The 21,167-nt window shown below is 61.5% G+C and overlaps 2 protein-coding genes across 4 annotated transcripts; both read right to left on the bottom strand.

The window, feature by feature from the left end:
- Nucleotides 1–412: 412 nt before the first annotated feature.
- Nucleotides 413–1,247, bottom strand: OVCA2 (OVCA2 serine hydrolase domain containing). The gene has a single exon (XM_037374354.1). It carries the CDS (start codon nucleotides 1,223–1,225, stop codon nucleotides 464–466), a length of 762 nt encoding a protein of 253 aa, XP_037230251.1. The 5' UTR covers nucleotides 1,226–1,247; the 3' UTR covers nucleotides 413–463.
- Nucleotides 1,248–1,548: 301 nt separating this feature from the next.
- On the bottom strand, nucleotides 1,549–20,825 carry DPH1 (diphthamide biosynthesis 1). 3 transcript variants are annotated; one of them, XM_037374339.1, is made up of 13 exons: nucleotides 20,751–20,825; nucleotides 19,895–20,047; nucleotides 17,422–17,485; nucleotides 12,368–12,668; nucleotides 9,377–9,498; nucleotides 7,486–7,640; nucleotides 6,647–6,768; nucleotides 5,338–5,406; nucleotides 4,373–4,529; nucleotides 3,307–3,407; nucleotides 2,905–2,983; nucleotides 2,447–2,578; nucleotides 1,549–1,657 (listed from the first exon to the last, which is right to left on the bottom strand). In XM_037374339.1, the coding sequence occupies exons 2-13, from the start codon at nucleotides 20,027–20,029 to the stop codon at nucleotides 1,583–1,585; spliced, it is 1,512 nt and encodes a 503-aa protein (XP_037230236.1). In that variant the 5' UTR covers nucleotides 20,030–20,047; nucleotides 20,751–20,825; the 3' UTR covers nucleotides 1,549–1,582. The 3 variants fall into 3 exon arrangements, with proteins under 3 accessions (XP_037230236.1, XP_037230226.1, XP_037230242.1); XM_037374329.1 differs by lacking the exon at nucleotides 20,751–20,825 and adding an exon at nucleotides 20,364–20,706; XM_037374345.1 differs by lacking the exon at nucleotides 12,368–12,668.
- Nucleotides 20,826–21,167: the final 342 nt, after the last annotated feature.

Here is a 21,167-nt window from a genome sequence, read left to right on the forward strand (position 1 = left end):
CACCAGCCCTGGCACTGCCAGGGATGAGAGGTTTTTCTAGATCCAGACCAGCTGGAAGGCTGGCTCAACAGCTTTCACCAGCAGTATTACAAAACATGAACCTTTGGGGTGTAACAGCTGCAAGAGCTCAGTGCTCTGCAGATGTTTCCTGTGGCTCAGCTGAGGGACCCTGATTTTGAATAGCTAATTGAGTCTCTGAAAGCACCTCACACGTAGAGCAGTGTCACCCCCCTGCCCTCAAACCCCTCCAGGTCATACCCACAGAGTCATGTATACAACAAAGCTGCAAAAAAAAAAGCAGAGATAACAAACCATTTAGCCTGACCCTGTGTTAACACTGCACATCAGAGCAGTGAGCTGATGACTCTGGCCCTTCAGGAGGGCATGGAAACACAGTGATGTTTCAGCAAGATGGCAGGCTGCACGTGGCTCACTGGAGCCCCATTTATTACAGAGACTGTTATCAAACCGTCCCAGTCCCCGTGGGCTCAGTCTGCCCCTGGCTGGGACGGAAGCGGTCCAAGAAGTCCAGGTAAGCCTTCTTCTGTGGCGCAGCTGCAGGGACGAAGTGTCCGCCAGGGTGGGTGAGGACAACAGGCTCCACGAAGTGCTGGGCCAGCTCTCTGCTGAGAGGGGCAGCGATGACAGCATCAGCATCGCCCACAACATGCAGCGTGGGCAGGGCAATGGGCTCCTGGTAGAAGTGGCCGTGAGCCGGGGCACGGCTGGCAAAGCCAGCCACCAGGATGGCGAAAGCCACGGGGAAGCGGGGGTCGCCGCGGGCCCGCAGGGCGCAAACCATGGCTGCCAGCGCCGCGCCCTGGCTGAAGCCCAGCAGCCCGTCAAAGGGCCCGTGCTCCGCCAGCGCCGCCGCCACGGCCGCCAGCGACTCCTCCAACCCCGCCGGCGCCGGCGCCACCTCCCCCGCCTCAAAGGTGCCAGGCCCAGAAAACCACCAGCCGCGGGGTGGGTCGTCCCCGTCGTCGTCCTCGCCGCCGCCGGGCACGGGGTGCGGGGCGTTGACCGCCACCAGCTCTACGCGGCCACGCAGGGCCTTGCGCAGGGCGCCGGTGCGCTGGCGGAAGCGACGCTCGCTCTGCCGGTAACCGTGCAAACCCAGCAGCCGCAACGGCCTCCCCCCCGACATGGCGCCAGCCGCCACCGGAAGCTGAGATCGTCGCTTCCGCCTGACCCCCCCCTTCCCGCCGAAACACCTCGTTCCCATTGGACGGCATGGCCAGCGGGGGCGGGCGCTGCTTCACGCTGAGGCGCCAGCGCGCCCCCTGGCGGCGGGAGGCCGGGGGCGGTGCGGGGAGGGAGGCCGGGGGCCGCCCGGGACTCCCGGTGCTCCCGGGGGCGGCCGCGGGCAGAGCCTGCAACACGGCCAGGCCTTGCCAGGAGCTCCCCCGCCGGCAGCCGGCGCGCTCCTTGCGGGCAGCGGTGCCGGCTGGGTGCGTCCCCACCCGTGCCGGTGCTGGTACCGGTAGCCCCGGCGGTGCTTACCCTCGGGGCGTGGGGGCCAGCGGTACCCCCCGGCCGGGTCCTGGAGCGGGGTGGCAGCAGGACGGGGTGCGGGCTGCGCTCAGGAGGCTGCCGTGCCCCCGGTGCTCGGCCCTTCCTCACCCTCCACCGGCGGGGGGGGCGCGGACGGCTTCCCCTGCAGCAGAGAGAGGGGGGTCGGGATGGGGCCCCGGCCCTTGCCTGACTTGCGCTGCGCCTGCGGGCGCTCAGCCCACAGCACCCCACGGGGCACGGCTGGGGGGGGTCTCCCCTCCCGGGGAGCTGCGAGGCAAGGTGGGTGCTCGCCCCGGCAAGGGCTGGGGGGGCTCGCGTGTCCCCCATAGCCGGGCTGGCCCCGGCCCCGTTACTGTTCACCGGGAACGAAGCCACAGGGTGGCGCTTTTGACACGTGGCACTGAGCACCGTAAGGCACCGCACGCCGTATGGCACAGGGCACCGTGCGGCACTGCACGCTGCACGGCACCGGGCACAGCACCAGGCACCGTACGGCACTGGGCACAGCACCGGGCAGTGTATGGCACCAGGCACTGTATGGCACCGCACACCATATGGCACCGGGCACAGCACTGGGCACCATACAGCACCGGGCACCGTACAGCACTGCACACCGTATGGCACTGGGCACCATACGGCACCATATGGCACTGCATACTGTATGGCACTGGGCACAGCACCAGGCAGTGTACAGCACAAGGCACTGTATAGCACCAGGCAGCATACGGCACTGCGCACTGTATGGCACCGGGCAGCATATGGCACCAGACACGGTACAGCACTGGGCACCATACAGCACCAGGCGTGCAACCCGCACCAATGCCCCCACCACCCATCCCCTCCACCCGGCACAGCCACTAACAGCAAAGGGACGAGAGGGGACCCGCTGCCCCGGTGACACCTTGTGCCCCGGTGACGCCATGCTGCCCACCTGGGCCGGCCGGCCGCGGCGCGGAGGCTGTGCGCTGGCGTGGTTCACCGTCCATGGCCCCAGGGACTGGCTGGCGTAGAAGTCCATGGGGTAAGGCTGCTGCCACTCGATGTCCTGGAGAGCTACTGCGGCCTGTGGAGGGGACATGGAGCTGAGTCCCAAGCCGTGCCACTGCGGGGGAGCCAGCAGCGTTGGGAGGGGTCCCAGCGCAGCGGCTAGATGTGCCAAGCAGGGCGCTGCCGGAGCGAAGGTCACGGCACTGGGAATCCCACTGGTTTTACAAGAGATCGGAAATGCCGGTGGCGCACCCAGACTGTGCATGGAGCGCAGGCATGGAGAGGAGAGGACACTGCCCGGCTGCAGGGATGGCAGCTTGCAGCACCACGGCTCTGCGGGAGGCTCTGGCACATCACCCCAAGCCAGGGCTGGTCCCCCTAAAACAGGAGGGGGTTTCTCACCTCGTAGGGCGTCAGCAGCGGCTTGCTGAAGGCTTCTCCCCAGTCGATGGAGAGCCGGGGACAGGCTACCTGCACCCACCTGGAAGGGAAACAGGGCCGCAGATCAGGATGAGCATTTTGGGAAGAACAAGCCACAACGAAGCCCCACAGCAGCCCCCCAGAAAGAAGCCAGGTGGGCAGGGAGCAAGGTCCCTACTGTGCTGGAGCCACCCTGCCAAGGACAGCCATGTCCCCTCCCTTCCCGGTGGGCACAGCACGCACAGGGATGCACACTGCCAGCCCAAGTGACAGCAAGACAGACGTGGCAGGGACGGCTTCCAGCAGGAACTGGAGGCCCGGACAGCGATGTGGCACCCTGGGGACCCCAGTGTGAGGGGCTGGAGGTAGGTCAGCAGCACTCACGCATCCACGTCAGGGAAGAGCCGCAGCTTGCTTGGGAAGATCTCAGACAGCAGCACCCGCACGAAGGGCCGGCCCAGGGCACGGAGACGCAACTCCAGGTGCTGTGGGGAGAAAAGGCACCCAGAGGGTTTAGGGGAGCCCAGACGGATGCCCCTGGCAAGCCCCACAAGCCCTTCCTGGCCATCAAACTCTCTGCGAGTCCCAACTCTGCCCCACAGCCACATCCCCTCAGCAGTCACAGGCCAGGTGCAGTGACAGGGACCACAGCCATGGCTCTGGCTCGTGCCTGGCTCTCCCCAGCACGTGCCTCAGCTTAATGAAGTAATTACCACTCAATGACAACAATCTGTTCTCGTTAGTGGCTGCCTTCCCTGGGATGCCTGCCTGCCGTGGGCTGGCTGCGGCCAGAGGCTGCAGGAGGAGGAGAGGGGCCCAGGAGGGGCCAGGGATGTCCTTGTCCTCCGGAGCTGGCACTGGTTGTCCCCTGCCTAGCCATGCCTGTATCCTGCCTGCTGCAGAACAGCAGCTGCTGGGACCTCGGCACCTGGCTCTGCCCGCTGGTCCCTGAACTGCCCCAAATCTCACCTGTGGCTCCCCCAAAATTTCCAGGTGTGAGCAGGGCCACCGTGCTCGAGGCACCCCACTCCCATGGGGCAGGACACTGTGGTCCTGCTCCCCTCACCCAGCCGGGATGCAGAAAGCACCAGCATGGTGGCTGAACAGGGATGTGAACTGGATCGGAAGTTCATCCAATTAAAACAAACCCAGGGAATTAATTGCCAAGCTGCCTGTGGGGGGGGGGGCCTCCAAGGCTGGCCAGCTCTCCCCAGTGAGGGGCAGGTTTAATGAGCCTTTGTCTGGCCTCCCTCATCCACTGCTAATTGCCCTGCCTGCTCAGCTCAGGGGCACGCAGACCCAGGCCAGTGGCAACCGAGGGGCTGCCAGCAGTGCTGGGTCAACCCTCACCCTGGCAGCATGGCCACTGTGCCAATGGTGCCATCGCTACCAGTCCTCCCTGCAACCCAGGAGCAGTGCCCAGGGGGGGCCATGGGGAGGGGGTCGGTACCTGCAGGATGCGGGGGGAGCCCTGGCGCCCCAACGTGCCCAAGATGAGCCCCCAGCAGTGGGCACCGGTGGCGGTACGGATGGTGTCCTGCCGAGCGCGGCGCATACGCTCATGGCCGTAGTGCTCCTGGGAGAAGACCTTGCTGTAGGGATCGTACCTGCAAAGCAGAGCCAGGCTCACATGTGCCCCATCACCTGCTCGTGCCCCACCACCTGCCCCCCTCCACGCTGGCCCCAAAAGATGCCCATCCCTCATCAGCACCAATTGCCTCCCACAGCATCCCTGCCCCTGGCCAATGCAGGGTCCAGCTGGCTTGTCAGTGTGGGGACAAGGATGGGGACAAGGTGAGTGCCCCACTGCAGACCCCTAACACCTGGCATAGCCTGGGCTCCACGTTCAGCTTCATGCTCAGCTCCCCCCCTCCCACCCCGGCTCATCAATTATGAAGAAATCTTTGATTTGTTGCTTTGTTTGACGAGGAGAATTTTAATCAAATCCCACTCGGGTTTCGGCAGCTTCACCAGCGCCATAAACCTGACGTGCGCCTCCCGTTAGTAACAAACGACCTACTAAGAAATTCAGATTTCGCCAAATGGGCCCAGCCTTTCACTCTTGATATTTCACCTGCTTTCAGCGGCCTCATCATCGCGCTTTATGGCCTCTGCCTGCAGCAGCCTGCCTTTAATGGCTGCACCTCCACGAGCTTTCACAGGTACTTGTCAAAATGTTTATATTCAGCCGAAGTAAATGGCTGGCGTTCATCTCCCTGCCGCACCTCTTCACCCGCCCTGCGACCCCTCGCCTGCCTGTGCCCACTGCAGGCAGCTGCCTGCTCAGCCCTGGGCTGGGGGGTGCTCCTGGGGTGCCTGGTGGGGACAGTTGGTCCACAGTGTGCTGGGGAGCTGGGGTGCTCCCCGCTGTGGGGCTGCTGAGGACCACAGTGGGTGCCCACGGGCTGTCCCTACCTGTATGCAGGTATCCCCGGGTTGGCAATCATGATGGACTCCAGGTGGAAGCGCCCGTCACCTAAATACCTGCCGAGAGAGGAGGAAAATCTACAGCACATGGCAAACAGCAGCACCCACCCGTGTGCCTGCTGGTTTCCCGAGCCCTGGTGTGTGGAGATGCCGGGAACCCAAGTTCCCGGGCTGGGATGCAGGGGCAGCAGGCATAGCCAGAGCTCCCTGTCTCTGCAGCCCCCCGGCACGCTGGGGTGGGGAAGCAGCCGTGCTGGGGGCAAGGAGGGATGCCCACGCCAGGTGGCCAGGAGCTGCTCCATCTCAATGGCTGGTTCTAGACGTTGCTGCTTCCATTTCTAATCGGATTTCAAGTCAGCAATTACATTTCAAAGCCTTTCATTCAGCTGCCCTAATGGAGTGAGGGCTTGGAAAATGAATTCAGACGTAAAACTTGACTAGATTTTGCCCTTAATTGGAGAATGACATTTTGGGAGATCAAAGCTAATTTGTCTGCAAAAGTTAGCCCCAGAGACAGGGGAAAGAAGAAAATAATAACGCAGGGAGGACGCAGGTAGGCTGGCAGTGTGTACCTGCAGGGGTGGCTGGTCGGTACCGTACCGCAGCTCCTCCGGCAGCAAGAACGACCCACTCTTGACAATGTGGTGCCAGCCTGGCCACCCTTGCCTGATCCTGATGCTCTCAGGGAGAGATGGAAAGCAGCACCTTCCCCGCACACCAGTGCGTCTCAGAGTGAAACCAGAGCCCCCCATCCCGACCCTGTGCCCAGCAATCATGAGCCCCATTCCCTGTATGGCTGTGCTCACCGTTGCTGTTGGCTCCCGGCAGGGCGGGCAAGAAGGGGGTTGGCAGGGCCAGGACCCACACCTGGGCTCCCCTGCTCCCCCCAAGGGTAGGGTCCTTGTATTTATTTATTCTGCAGTACACTGTATTCACACTACATTAAGCATTTCCATTACCTAAAATAATTAGGTGATAGGAAGCGAAGTGCTCCCTCTAATTTGCTGTCCTTAAATAAAATTAATGTTGCTGTGATGTTGGGCCCTGGCCATTTGTCTTTTCCAATTATCTACCCACCCTTCCATCTATTATCTATTCTGATATACGACTCAATTATTTCCTCTGGGCTACGAGCGCACGCCACTCCAAGCAGTGCAGGGAGCTGGAGGGGGTCCGTCCCAGCCTGCAGATGTCTCCCTGCTGCCCCCCAGAACTGCCCCATAGCTGGGCAGGGAGTAGAAGCAGGGTGGGCAGCCTGGGCCAGGCAGAAGGGTCCTGGAGAACCCTGGGTACTTACACGACGGCATCAATGTCCTGGGCGAGCCGGGGTGATGTGCAGCCCAGGATCTCCCCTGGGGACAGCGGTTTGCACTGGGGCACACACACCTTGTACTGGGAGCGCAGCTCCTGTGACGCTGCCTGTGGGAGACATGGGGTCAGCGGGGACAGACTGTGGCACAGAGCACAGCCAAGGCCAGCTGTCCCTGGCACCACTGGGCACACCTGGGGACACCCCAACCCTGGCAGTCCCAGCTCCACGGGGCACCAGCGGCAACGGCTGTGCTGTTGTGTCCCAGCACAGTGGCAGTGGAAGCGAGCCCGTCTCCTTGGGGCAGCACTGTCACAGAAGGTAACAGTCCCACGCAGCCAAGATGCTCAGCGAGGCTCAGCCAACGTATCAGTTAAAAGACAAGGGGAAATGCTTAATGCTTTGATAACCCCATGTTTAGATAGGCATGGCTCAAAAAGCTCATTCATCTCCTCCCGTCCTGCCCAGCTGGCCATTCCGGGGCAGACAGACAGACCCGCCGGAGCTTCCCCTGTCACTGCCAGCACTGCATCAAAATGCCAAGTGCTCCGCCGCCTGCCCTGACATTTACAGAGCAGCTCCCGGAGGGAGCCAGGGAGGGGTGCCGCCATGAAACATTGATCAGAGTTATTATGAAGTACTTGATCAACATTACGGCAGCAGCATATCATCGCACCGACACATCAGAGGGGAACCGTCACCACCAGTACCCTGGAGCAGCCACTCCAGCCCCTGAGCTGGGGCAGGGAGGGACTGAGCCAGGGCCAGGGCCAGGGGAGATACAAGCACCATCCCATGCCCTGCAGTGCCAGGGGTCTCCATCTCACCTGCACCGTGGAGACAAACTGGATGGTGCTGACAAGGGCTAGGGACGTGCCTGCTGCAAAGTTGAAGCGAATGGTCTCAAGGAAATGGGATGTGTCGATCTTTATGTCCACGAACACGTAGAGCATCTTCAGCCCCTGTGTGGCGTCGATAGGAACTGGTGAGAGGAAAAGAGAGGGTGTGAGTGTGGGATACAGCTGTGGCCCTAGCAAGCCCCCGGCTGCTGCTGCCTGCAGCTGGGGAATAAAGCATGTTGGTGGGGCTCCCTGCACCCCAGCCTCCCTGGTGTGGGCAGGTCAGAGTGGGCTGTGCCACCCCTCTGCCCATGCCGGCACCCTGGGCAGGGGGTGCAGATGGGAGCCGTGGAGAGCACTCGCTTGTTTCTCTCTGGATAATGGCAGCCTGGGGAATCAATGAACACAAATCTAATTACCCCTGGTGCTAAGAAGCCTGTGTCACCACGATTAAGTGAATAATTAAAGTACACAGAGTCCACATCGATCCACAGCTCCGCGTTCACTTCCCATTTTGGTGCTCTTCACCTGATCACAATTAAGTGCAAATTACTCCCTCCCACGGGGCACGTGGGGCCCAGGAGGGAGAGGGCAAACGCCTGTGTGCTGCGCAGGGACGCACCCCGCTGTCGGCTGCGTTGGTGACGAGCACTGTGGGCAGCCCGAAAGGAGCCCAGCACCCTCTTAGCGCTCCAGGGTGCCCTGCAACCCATCCAGCCCAGTGCAGGCAAAGACCACACAGCCAGAGACAGAGGCTGGCGGCTGGGCTGGTGACAGGCAGCCGGGTAGTGCCTGCCTGTCCCTGCAGGGAGCAGCTCCAGATGGGACTCCTGTCCCCCGGAGCAGCCCGACTCTTGCACTGGCACACTCCCGAGCACTGCTGGATACGGCCCCTTCCTCCCCTTTTCACTGTTCATTCATGAATAGCAGGCTACAAACCACGGGTTTTACACTCCCTGTTCCAGTGGTGCCCATAACCCTCCTTCCGCAACAAAGCACCTAGCACAGGCATTTATCACTGCAAACACTCACGCTGATGTGGTTTTCAGGACAGAGTTCTCAACTGGGGAGTCAGTATTTCATACAGAGCCTGATGCAATTCTTCAAACTCATTTATACAGCCCCATAAACGTCCGGGAGGGCCGCCAGGTGCCGGGAGCGTGGCAGCAGCAGGGATGCGCACGCCTGCCGCTTGCTATGGCAATTCTGCCGATCCACCTTAAAACCCAGAGTGTCTTATTGTTATTTTTGGGCTGATTCCATCCTGGGTGGACTTCAAAGTTAGCAGCATCTGGGACAGCAGCGCAGTTTCCATGGCAACTGGATCCAGAGTACTGTCCGCCTGGGGAGCACACAGCCTCCTCCTCCCGTCCCCGCCCTGCCTGTGCTGCACCCGCAAAACTGCCTTCCCTGGCCCCATGCTGGGGCAAGCAGGACACCCAGGCTGTCACTACCTTCCAACTTCAGTCCCCCAAAGCCCACTGCTGCAGGGCTGGGGGCGAGAGCAGCCCCATCTCCACCGGTGGCTCCGGAGCAAGCGGCGTCCTGCCAAGCCATGGCCCTGCTGCCCTGCTCTTGTGCACAGGGCTGCAATTTGTGTGCTGCGGCAGCGCATGGCTGAGCAGGACGAGCATGCCCTGCTGCCCCCAAAATCCTGCCCGCAGGCAGCCGCCCAGCCAGCCTGGCCCCATCCAAAGCCAGCAACCGAGGCTGGAGAACAGAAATCCCTTTGGGGAGGGATTAGCCCTTGGCATGAAGTCTCCGAGCTGATGTAGAGCAGGGCGGGGAGCTGCTCGGCATGGCAGGGTGGCAGCAGCACAGCCTCTGCAGTGCCACGCATGGCTGCCTCGGCAGCGCCCTGGGGCCAAATGTCACCTACTCAGGCAGCTGTGTCCGTAGTGAACCAAGAAGTCAGCACCCAGGGCCCGGGCCGTGTAGTCATCCACGCAGCACGCGCCGTAGGTCACATCACCCATCACCACCGCCTCTGCGCCTGTGAACCTGTGGGGAGGCACAGCAATGAGGGTCACGGCTGGCTGCCATCGCCACAGCCCACGTCCTGCCCCCCAGCCCCGTGGCACGCCACTAACGGGGGACAGCATGCTGCCATTGAGCCCTTCGCCACGCGCCAAAGAGGACAAGCACTGGCTACTCTCCGAGATGTCAACATGATTAAGCTGGAGAGCGGTAATCCGCCTCTTCAATTGGGTAAAGCTGTTTGCAATTCAGCGGATTATCCGCTCATCAAACAATACGCTGCCAGCTTCCTAATGCTCCAGCGGGGAGAGGAGCGGAGGGAGACCCAGTGCAGCGTGGTGCTGCCGCTCCCACCAGCCAGCCCCCGGGACCAGAGGCACCAGGATGGGCACAGCAGCTGCCCTGGCATCCCCAGCTGTGCCAGCCAGGCTGGCCAAGCCACCACCCTGTGCCCAGGCACCGCGTGAGCCAGCACACCCTAGCCCACACCTGGCTGTGTCACCCAAGGGTGCCAGTTTGGCCAAGCTGGGTGTGCTCCAGGAGCAGCTGGTGCTTAGGTGGCATTTGGCGAGGAAAAGCACCAAAAAAGATGGTGCTGTCCCCCATCCCTGCTCCGACATCCCATTGCTCCAGCATGAGTCCACCTGGCACCTGCTGGCCAGTGGAAGGGCACGCACCAGCACCGGGTGGTAAAGCCAGAGCTCTGGCATGATTTAAAGGCGCTACCTTTGTGGGTATTTTATTGCACCAATTTGGGGGATTATTAGCTTGGCTGCCTTCCCAGGGAGCTGCCGTGGTAGTTTACGGATGAAAGCAGGTATCGCGATGACAAAGCTGCACGCCTGGAGGGGCTGCTTAAACCAGATGCTAATTCCTTATTTACACTGAGGTTGCACCAGCAGCTGTAGCTTGGTGCCAGCGAGGATCCCCCTGCTGCCAGCATGGGGCTGGGGCAAAAGGGCCAGGGGAGGAGGACACCCCAGCACAGTGTCACCCCCTGCCAGCACCCGGTGTTGGCTGGGGGCCAGGGTCCCGCGCGCTCCCCCCCAAGCGCCAGGCAGGGAGTGTTACGTCGGCAGCAAGAATAGAAATGGTGGGCAGAGCTGGGCAGATGGCAGAAGGTGGAGAAATGGCGGAGTGTGCTGAATATTAACAGCTCCGGCCCATCCGTCAGCGCCCAGGGAGGGGGACAGGGGAGCAGCTCTGCTGGAGCATCCCCAGAGAGGGGGCAAAGTCATCCCTACCTCCCGTGTCCGGCTCGGGCATCTCCCGTTCCCTGCAGTGTCCCAAGGGCTGGGGATGCAGTTAGGACCGTCAGAAGATGGACCAGATCCCGTGGTCCCTTGCTGCCAGCTTGGCCCGGATGGGAGGGTGGCTCCTCTGCTGGCTGCATGGCTGAGCCATGGGGCTGGGGGCTGCTGCGGAAGGTTCGAGAAGGCTCTCCCCACCCCCCTCAAGCCCCCAGCCCCCTCCTCTAATGAGAGGTGATGAGATGAACATGAATCAGACTCCACACATCTCAGCAAAAGTGGAAAATTATTCAGCTCCTTAAGATTCAGGACGGGGAGGTCTGACTCAGAACAGCAGCCAGCGCCGCTTAATTTTTTATAGATTAAAATGTATGCAAATTGGCCCAAACCCCAGAGAAAGTCCCTGGGGGTGAAGAGCAAGAAAGTGAAATAGCAACAGCAGAGGGAGGAGGGCAGAGGCTGGTGGAGGCACCCATGGCCCCTGCCCAGCGTGCAGGGCTGCAGGCAGCAAGTACATGGCCACCAGCCACTGGGCAAGGAGAGAGGGGGCTGAGCCCTGCCCCAGCCCCGGGGAATCATCCTGCTCTGGCTGCAGGGAGCAGAGCCACAGTGAAGCAGGGAGCAAAGAAGCCGCGGGACGATGTCTGATGAGGAGGGAGCCCAAGAGTACTGGCTGGCTGGGTGCTGGCAGCGCGGCGGTGCTGGCAGGGGAGGCAGAGGCAGCAGGACAGCACGTGCCGGGGTCGCCCGCGCTGGCTGGGCTGGACAGCCGAGTGGAGCTGCAATCATCTCCCGAGACAAATCAAAGGCAACCACGGGGGCCTCCCCTTGATGTTTTAATCAGTTTGGTGTCGCCAGAGCCTTTCATCAAACTACAGAGGAAGGAAACGTCAATTAGCCACCACCTGCCTCCGACACAGGCCAAGGAGCTGCTCACCAACCAGATCGGAGCGGGATGCGGGTGAGGGGCAGCCATGGGAGCATCCTTGAGGGGGTTTCACATCCCCGCAACTCATCACAGCCGCGGATGGGTCCCAGCAGCATGCCAGCAGGGAGGATGCAATGAACGGGGCTGTCCCCACCCAGCACCAAGCCGCTCACTACAGCTGGGAGCTCATGAATATTGAGCACGTGGGGAGGTTATTCATCTTTTACGTCCTGCAAACCCCAGCTCATTCTGAAAAACCACCCGGCCTTAGCATTTTTCTCATCTCCCCCTAATTCATTATCTCCTCCTTTAAACAGATGGCTCCCAAAATCCCATTTATAAAGCGCAATGCTCAGCATTGGCAGGACACGTGCTTGGGTGGGTCAGGTCCCGGCCACGATCCCGGTTGCTGGGATCCCCAGACCCTCCCAGCCCCACTCTCCCCTGGCTAGCGCAGGACGGAGGAAACAGCAACCCGGGGACAAGTCTGGGGGCTGAAAATGCTAGGACAGAGACAGATACGCATGGGGCCAACATGTCCCCAAGCATGGGGCAGCCAGTCCCTGTCACCCAAGTGCCGACAATGGGCTGGTGCAGCCCTGATTTACCGAGTCACCTCAAAAAAAAAAAAAAAAAAAGAGCATCTGCTACTGGCAGGAGCATGGGGTCCCCTGACACCACAGCAGCGCATGAACGATACCGTCCTGGTCCTCACCCCATGAAGCAGAGCTGCTCCCACCGGCAGAGTGGAGTCCTCAGCCCCAGCATGTCCACCGTGCCTGGTGCCACCAGACCTTTGTGGGGAGGGGACTGAAGGGACCGGGCTAAGAGCAGCCAGCCCTGGCACCGTGGAGCTGCTAGAGGATGAAGCCGGCACTCTGGAGCGTCCCATCCTGCTGGGGACAGGGACACGGAACAGGCTGCTCCTTGCTTTGGAGCCATCTGCCTCATCTGTGCGTGGCCCTTCACAGCATGGTCACATTGTGGCGTGGTGTCACCTCCCTGCTGGGAAATGCCTGGGGATAAGCAAGAAAGTTATGCCCTGCAAATACCCCACGCCCTGTCCCCCAGGGGAAAGGCAGAGCACCCCGATCCCCCCCAGACACTAAACCCACTGCCTGCCCTGTAGCACCCAAGCCCAGTCCATCTCGGGGGTAGATGCCAGTGAGTGCCACTGTCCTGGGGTGTGGGGACTGAGCGCAGCCCCAGCTGAGAACAATACACTTAATTAGCAGAGAAGCCCATCACCAAGCCCCATTACCAGACTCCCAACTTCATTAGCACAGGAAGGCTGCACGTAATTAAATAATGAGTTTGCAATTTTACTGCAAACGGTGCTGGAAGAGCCCCGTTGCAGCTGGGCAATCACTGCCCGCAGGCAGTACGGGGGCCCTGCAGAGCATCTGGAAGTGGGTCAGGATGGAAACGGAGAGGTGCGTGTCTCTGCAGCCCCACAGGAACAACCATCTCCAGCTGGATGATGTCCAAGGTCCCCTGAGAGGACCTCTCCCTCTGTCATCACTGGAGGTACCAAGGCTAACTCCACCACCCCAAGGGGCACATCCCGGGGGTACCCCAGCTTTGCTGGCTCTATAGCTGTAAAAAACCAAAAGTAAAGCAAACCAAGGGCCCAGCGTACAGTGGTGGCAAAGCCACTACAGCTATCATGTGCCCAGATGGTGCCTGTCCTCTCTTCCCCACAGCTGGGCCACAGTGCTGCCCGTCGGTGCCAGCACCCCAGGCTTGGTGGGGACACAGGGAGCCAGTGCAGGGCACACGGTGGTGGACACCACGCCTGCAATGGCACATCCCAGCCCAGGGAGGTGACAGCCCTAGAGACCCCCCACACTCCCCCCTGCCCAGTCCCCATCACACCATTACCACCCGGACTGAGGTTTTAAACAACTCCAGTGAAGTGAGAACTTCATTCTCCCTAATGATGCTGTTGTGTGGTTAATGACGGTGATTAAAATCCCTTACACAGCATGCTGCACCAGGCTGCCAGTACCTCCAGGTTGCACTTTAAGGACAAGGGGAGAAGGGAAGGCAGTGCTGGCTGGCAGAGCTACAGCATTGTGCCGCTGAGGCCGGGTCCTGACCTCTGTTAGCACCCCAGGGTGGCCCTTTGGGACCCCCCCAGTGATGCTGCCAGCTTCACAGTGCTTGGTGCCACATGTGGCACACCTGCCTGACCAGGTGACACGGTGCCACACAGGCACCGGGGACCTGCCAGGCATACCAGCTATCGGGGTATTTTTGTCCTTGCTATCACAGCTGCTGGCCATAGTGGGGCATTTCAAGCTGCTGGGCTGTGTTCATGGACATTTAACTCTTTACCACTCCACCAGAGACGATTCAAGATGCTCTGCCACTCTGACACAGCCCTGCATGCTCCTGGGCATACTGTAGCACAGTCACTGGGATGGTCTGTGCACCCCCAGCCCCGCCTCACGTGGATGGATGCTCAAAAGCCATCAGGCCATTGGGATGTACGAAGGCTGTAGCAGGGCAGCCTACGTGGGCATCAGGACACCCCTGCCCACCCCAGCATCACCCATCCCCTCTGCCAAGCCACGGCTGATTAGCAGAAGCTGCTCCTCTGTCTGGCACGGCGCAGGGGAGATGGAGGGATTAGCAGCTGCGAAGCCTGACAGCTGACTTTTATTAACAGGAATCAAAAACCCAGCTGAGAGCCCATCCTGATCCGCAGGGAGAGGATGGGTCCGCTCCTGGCTGCACAGCCCCCCCACCAAGCTGGTGGGGCAGGGGGCATCGCTGCCACCTCGCCGGCACGACAGCGGGTAGGCTGGAGGGCTGCCCCCCTCCCCGAGCCGCGGTCCGAGCTCCCCCCCGCGCCTCTCCATGCTGCCGCCTCCCAGCACGAGTTACCCTCTGCTGAATTACATCAGCCGTGACAAACAGAGCCAATTTGGAAGGTGCCGTGAGAGCGTCGTGATGCGGTGTCGGCAGCCCGCCGCCCCACCAACTCAGCAGACCCCGGGCCCACCACCCCCCCCACAGCTGGCCACTCGCCCCAGCGCAGGTTCGATAATAACCAACCTATTAAAGCTAATTAACTGGGCCTCATGCAGGTCAATGCTGTAAGTGCACTATTTCAAAAGCACCAGGCTACGCACCCCACCGGCCTTTCTGGAGGCAGCGACTGTGACACTTTGGCTATGTCTTCATGCCATCAGCCCCTCAGGGCTTGGCAAGCATCAGTGCAATGCTGAGAAACCAGACAGAGTGCCTGGGGGGTCCCCATCTGGCAGGCCCCTCCCCTTCTTGCCCCCACTGGGGCTCCCCAGTGGCCTGCTCCCTCCGCCGTTGCTGTGGGGGATGCAGTGACACTGCCATTCCCTTGCACAGGTGGTGACACTGCCATCCCCCTGCACGGGGACAGCCAGACCCACAGCCAGCACCATGTCCTCCCTAAGCCACCAGTGCTGCGGCAGAGTGAGGCAATGTCCATGCTCTCAGCCCTCCCCAGCACCGCCAGGCCCCGGTGCAAAATATTTTATTAAAAGGCAGCTCCAGCAGAACGGATAAATACTCCATCTGAGCAGCGGTAGACATGGCTCTGGTTGAGTCGGAACGCACAGGGATGGGCACTGTCACCCCAGGGACAGCAGCTCCAGCATGGCTCTGCAGCCATTACCAGAGCACGCAGGGGAGGAGATGCTCGCTGGCATCCCCAAACCCCAATTCCCACCAGCAAGGAGGGGGCAGGAGGCTGCAAGGATGGGCTGGGGAGAGGGGCTGCTCACTGAGCAATGCCCCCCACGGGCACAGGTATCCCTGGCACGCTCAGTCCTCAGGTCCCCCCTGTCCCCAGTGGAAGGGACACCCCACCCCACAGCGGATGTACCCCAAGCCCCCATCCCCAGCCTGGCCGCAGCAGCCACCAGCGGAGCACGCGGCTGCAGAGATTCCCGTCAACGTCGGAGGCTCGTCCAGCCCCAGCACTGGGTGAGGAGGGCCAGCAGGAGCGGCCGAGCCACGATTCCACATTAATGCCAGTGATGAATATTAATAGCAGGAACAGGCAGGCACTAACGAGGCCACCTGCTGATTCCCACCTCACCTATGGCAATGTAACTGGGTCCCAAGAGTGTCCCCAAGAGACAGGGACAGGGCTGGGCTCCACTCTTGCCCACAGCCATAATCCTCCAGCCAGCAGTGCTGGTACCCAGCACAGCCACGTCCCCAGCCAGAATGGTGGATGACACCCAGCGCTCCCAGCAAGGGACTGGCAGTTGGGTGTTTCTGGGTGCTGCGTGGTGGCAGTGAGGGAAGGATACAGCCCTCCCGCCCAGCCTCAAAGCCATCCCCCATCCAACCACCAACCCACTGGCACTGCTACATCCCCTTTCTTGGCTGGGCACCTCTACCCACGCAGCACCCACCTCCCACCGCAGCACCCACCTCCCACCGCAGCACCCTTCACCCTGACACCCAGCACCCCTCCTCGGCCCTGTGGAGCACCCCTGGCAGGCAGGGCGAGTCCAGCAGAGATGCCAGCACCCCAGCATCCACCAGGAAGTGGGGCTTAAGGTTTCATTCAGATAAAAGAGCGCCTTAATCCGCTGCCTTTGAAGTCGAAGACATGAAAGCGGCTGGGTGCCAAAGCCGGAGAGGAGGCAGCTCCGCTTAAAGGGACAAGCCCACGCGGAACCACGCACACTCACACCCGTCCCCTGCCCCCCGCACCCGTCCCCTGCCTGCAGCACCCACCTTCCCACTGCTCCCTCACCCAGCTCGAGCATGGGGCTGCTGCGGTCCTGCGGGGGAAACGATGGCAAAGCAGGGACAAAGCCCACAGGCACGGCCGCCTTCCCACCCGGCACGGCAGCGGCTGCTCGGCTAGCGGTGGCAGGGAGGCAAGCCTGCTCACCCTGGGAAGGCAGCTTACTAATGAGTGCCGTGACCCCGATGGCAGACAAGGCACGCGGTGCTATTAGCACTAATTCACTGTACAAAAACAGAGAGGGGCTGGGGAGGGGGCAGCCGCAGCAGGGAGAAAGCCGGCAGATGGGGAGGGAGGGAAGCGTGCTCGGCAGTAAGGAGATTACAGCCAATTTCTGCAAGGTGCCTGCATCTGGTGCCACTGCAAAGCCCAGCACCTCCAACCTCACCTCCCAACTGGCACAGAAAATGAGGAGAGGAGCCATGGGGAAGGGGCCACCTGGCAGGAGCCACTTGCAGTCACCCCCTCTGGGCCATCACTGTGGCCTCAGGCCAACCTCCCCAGCTGGAGAAGGGCTGCCCTCGAGCACCTCCGTGCTGCCCTGAGAGCAGCACAGCTGCAGGAACAGGATGGGGCCACGGGGATGGATGGCAGGAGACCTGCGTGGCAGCAGTGCCCCACCGCCAGCCCTCCCCTCGCTGGCTGTGCTGCCATGGTGGAGCTGGTGTCAGCCAGTGTCAACAGGGCTGCTCCCCGGCTCCAGCACCCCCTCCAGGACCCCGGCACACCGAGCTTGTCAGCAGCTCCTGGCAGAGCAACACAGCGGGAGGAGAAGCCAAGTGGCAAGGGCCTGGCTGGTGCTGTGCTGGTCCCTGTCCCCAGGTCCCTGCAACCTACTGCAGGGCAGCAGCATTGCCTGTGTCCCGCCAAGATGTGGCCGAGGTGTCCCCATGATACACCTCCCTCAGCAGTAGCCTTGGGCCTCATCCTGCCCAGCGGCTGCCCCCTTCCCAGCAACAGCTCTCATCCCCTCGCCAGCCCCTGGAGCCGAGAACGGAAACATGGAAAACCCATCATCTTACCGCTCAACGATGTCTGCGATGGTGCAGGCAAACATGAGGAGCCCTTCTGGCATCTGCAGGGCCACTGGGGAGAGAAATAGCCCCAGGGTTAAGAGGGGCTGGAGAAGACGCCCTGAAGCGGGGACCTGGGCACCAGCCCCCAAGGCCAACGTAGCCAGCTCAACTGGCAGCTGCAGAACAACCCTCTGCAAAACAGCCAGAAACTGGCCAAAAATCCCAGTGGCTCTGGTAGCTGGGGTGCACATGGTGCTGCCTTGGGCCATATCCATTCTCCCTGCTTGCACACACCTCATCCCTTTCTGAGCCCGCTGACGCTGCTGGTCCCTCCCGCTTCCCACAATAATGAGTTCCAGATTTTAATTATGTGCTGCACAGGAAAAGGTACTTTCTTCTGTTTATTTTAAACATGCTCCTAATAATGTAAACGTGTGCCCCTGGTTCTCCCAGTACAAGAAAGAGCGAATAATCATCCCCTATTCAGCCTCTGCATCATTCACAATTCTGTATCCCTCTATCATATCCCCCTTTGTTCACCTCTTTTCCAGCCAAAGGATCTAAATCTATTTAATCTCTCCTTGTACAGAAGCTGTTCCAAACCTTTGATCATCCTTGCTGCCCTTTTCCACACCTCCCCTCCCTGCTCCTCTCCCCATTTTGGAAGGGTGGCCAGCAATGACAGTGTTGTGCCTAGCAGGAATTTATTCATCAACGAATGATGCTTCCTGGTTTACTCCTTCCTCACAGCTCGGAACAATCCCTTTGCCTCTGCAGCCCAGCTGGGCCCCCCAGCACCTGGGGTCCAGCCAGAAGCACCCCATGGGTCCCCTCAGGCTTCCCTGGGGCAGTGGGGAGGAGCAGACCACACTGGGGAGCTGAACAGAGAAGGCCCCACTAATCCCATTGTCATTTCACCTCCTCATCCCACTAACACATCCCAGCTCCAGTGATATCTATCCAAACATCCTCTCCAAATCCCCCTCCAACAGAGATCCCCGCGCTGCCAAGCCCAGCCCACTGGCCAGTGCGGAGCTGTATAAAGGCTTGACCCAAAGCAGGCTAATCTCACCCTGCCGCAGCCCGCAGGGCCCAGGAAAAGGTGCAGACACTCTGCCAGCCCCTGCCCAACTAGCAGGGCCAGGCAGCTCAGAGTCCTGGCATTCCCCAGCGCATCTGGGACCATTTGGGACCACCCTCCATCCCAGAACGCCACTAGCAGGCAGACCTGCAAACAGCTTTACCTTCCCCAGCGAGGAGCTGGCAGGAGGCAGCTAGGTCACCCTTTGCCAGCACAGCACTCTGGGGACAGGGGATGACACTCCAGCCCCCACAAACCCTGCAGGCAGGGCCGGTCACAGCCCAGCGGGAGGCTGCGTTCCCCCAGCAACAAGTCCCTGGCCGGGCTCTGCACACGGATTTTTAAATCCCAGCACGGCTGGCTGGCTGATGGGCTCCGCTCCCAGCTCTGAAGCCTAAATCCCAGCCGCATATTTACATTTAATTAGGAGGTGCCAAGCAGCAAAACACAGCAACGAAAGCCAGAGCGAAAGGCAGAGCGGCACAGCCCGGCAGCCTTGCCGCAACCTGATGGGCAGCCCTGTCTCCCGCACCGCAGCCAGATCGGACTGGACAGCCCTGCAGCCTCTGGCCCCTCGGCATCATAGCCAAGACCAGCTCAGGCAGCAGGTCCTGGAACATCCCCCGTGGTGCCTGCCAGCTCGGTGGCAGCAGGCAAAGACATTCCCAGGTGGACACAGCATTTCAAATCTGGCTCTGCCCAGAGCCCCAAGCACCACACAACCCCATGAGCAGCCCCTGCCCGCATGTGAAGCGAGGGTGGAGACACTGATGACACCTGGGGATGGAGAGGAAGGCTCCAAGCCCTGATGCCTGTAGCCAGTCGCACATGGAGAGCCGGCTCAGCCACAGCAGGATGCGCACGCTGCAGGGGGACAGCCCTGGCACCATCCCACAGCACCACAGTGCCTGCTCCGGGGTCACCACGGCCACTCTCCACCCCTCTGGGGCTACAGCAACCCCCCGAAGAAGGTCCAGATCAGGGTGCAGCGTAGCCCAGCTCCCTGCCAGCCCCTGCAGCCCCCCAGGACCGGGTGTTGCAGGGCTCCCCCTGCCCGGCCCTGGCAGCATGGCAGGAAAACACAGGGAGAGAGGAAAGCAGCAGGGACCTGGCCGGCATCCCAGACACATCTTGCAGGCTGACAGGTCCGTGCAGCTCAACCTGTCCTGTCCAATGTGATTATAATCCAGAGATACAGATCTATTAAACCCCCTCGAGAGAAAGAAAGCTCTCCAAAACAAAGCTTAAACATGCCGGACAGCCCAACACCATCCCTACCCCAGCCTCACCAGCCCCACACCCCACTCCATGAGGGTCCCCTTGCTACTGGGGAGCTCAGCAGCACCGACCCGCCACACTGCAGCCCCAGGACACCTCGTCCCCAGAGCTGATGCTCACCCTTCCTGGCCTGAGCCTGCCGGATCCGCCAGATGGTCTTGGGGATCTCGAAGTTGTAGTTTCGGGGCAAGGCCTCCGCTGCCTCCCGCAGCTCCGTGTTCCCAAGGATCTCCTCGGGGATCTGCTGTGCCACATGCCGCACGGGGCCTCGGGCTGCGGGACAAATGGGGTGGCCTAAAGGAGCAACCGGGAGGGCAGCGCACCCCGTGCCCCAGGTACCACTGGCATCGTCGCTGCCCTCATGCCACCCCCGGGGACAAGCAGTCAAGGGGTGGGTTTCTGTCCTGTATGCTGGCACTTTTTGGGGGAAACTACCTATTGTTTTGCCCAGAAAGCACTGCTGCAGCTATGTGAAACGCTATGAGCATCGTTGGCTCTCCCCAGACGGGGGGGAACACCAGGCACGACCCCAATGGCTCCTCCACAAGCACCCCGGGGTCACCCACGGGGGGACCCTCCTGCCCCATACCAAGAGAATCCCGTTATCCCTCCGGGAAAAAGGCAACAGCTGCGGGTGAGCTAGGCCCGTCCTCGGGAGCTTCATCCTGAAGGCGGCCCCCGCCAGCAACCGCCCCCCTACAGCTCGGCGAAGCCAGAGAACGGCGGGGGAGTGACAGCAGGGGGATTATTCACTATTTCCAGCCCAACACCGGCACTCATGAGCCACCAAACCCTCCCCGCACGGCCCACGGTCGAACCGCCAAAGGGCCAGCTGGGCCGGGCCGGTGGCGGGGGAGGCCGGGACGGTGGTGCCACCGTCCCGGCCGCCCCCGCCACCGACCCGGCCTCCCCTGCTAAAACAAACCCAAATAGCTCCCGGCACCGAGAACGCAAAGTTAACGCGGCCTCGGCCCACCTGCGACGGCCACCGGGGCCACGCTGCCGACCCTCCCGGAGGCCGCCATGGCTCTGGAGCACGTGAAGGCGGGCAGGCAGCACTAAGCAAACCCCGCGCTAGGCCAGAGCAATCGCCGGCCGAAAGATCGAGTGGAGTAGCGCACCGGCGGGCCCCGACGGGACGGGCGGTGCAGCGGGGACCGGTGGGTCTCGGCGAGGTTCTGATGGGCCCTTGGGTGTGCAGCGGGCTGTGCCAAGCGCTGCGATGTCGGGGATGCCCTCCTTCACGTCGGGGTCGTGGCCCAGCCACATCCCCCCCGCCCCCCCTCCCCGGTGCTGACAGACCCTGGGCTGCCGGTCCCAGCATAAACACAGGAACGGGAGCACCGGGACCGTTGTCATGGTAACGGGTACATGTGTGTCATATCCCACCCCC

This window comes from Falco rusticolus, chromosome 1, assembly GCF_015220075.1.
Source record: "Falco rusticolus isolate bFalRus1 chromosome 1, bFalRus1.pri, whole genome shotgun sequence".
NCBI lineage: Eukaryota > Metazoa > Chordata > Aves > Falconiformes > Falconidae > Falco > Falco rusticolus.

What these genes read in the sequence shown, in the direction of transcription:
- DPH1 (XM_037374329.1), bottom strand. Translation starts at nt 20,438, where the DNA reads ATGAAGCTCCCGAGGACGGGCCTAGCTCACCCGCAGCTGTTGCCTTTT. An exon ending in CCGGGGATACCTGCATACAG is followed by an intron (nt 4,530 to 5,337) that starts GTAGGGACAGCC and finishes TCTGCTTTGCAG; the next exon opens with GTACGATCCCTACAGCAAGG. An exon ending in GCCGCGGCCGGCCGGCCCAG is followed by an intron (nt 1,658 to 2,446) that starts GTGGGCAGCATG and finishes TCTCTGCTGCAG; the next exon opens with GGGAAGCCGTCCGCGCCCCC.
- OVCA2 (XM_037374354.1), bottom strand. Translation starts at nt 1,225, where the DNA reads ATGGGAACGAGGTGTTTCGGCGGGAAGGGGGGGGTCAGGCGGAAGCGA.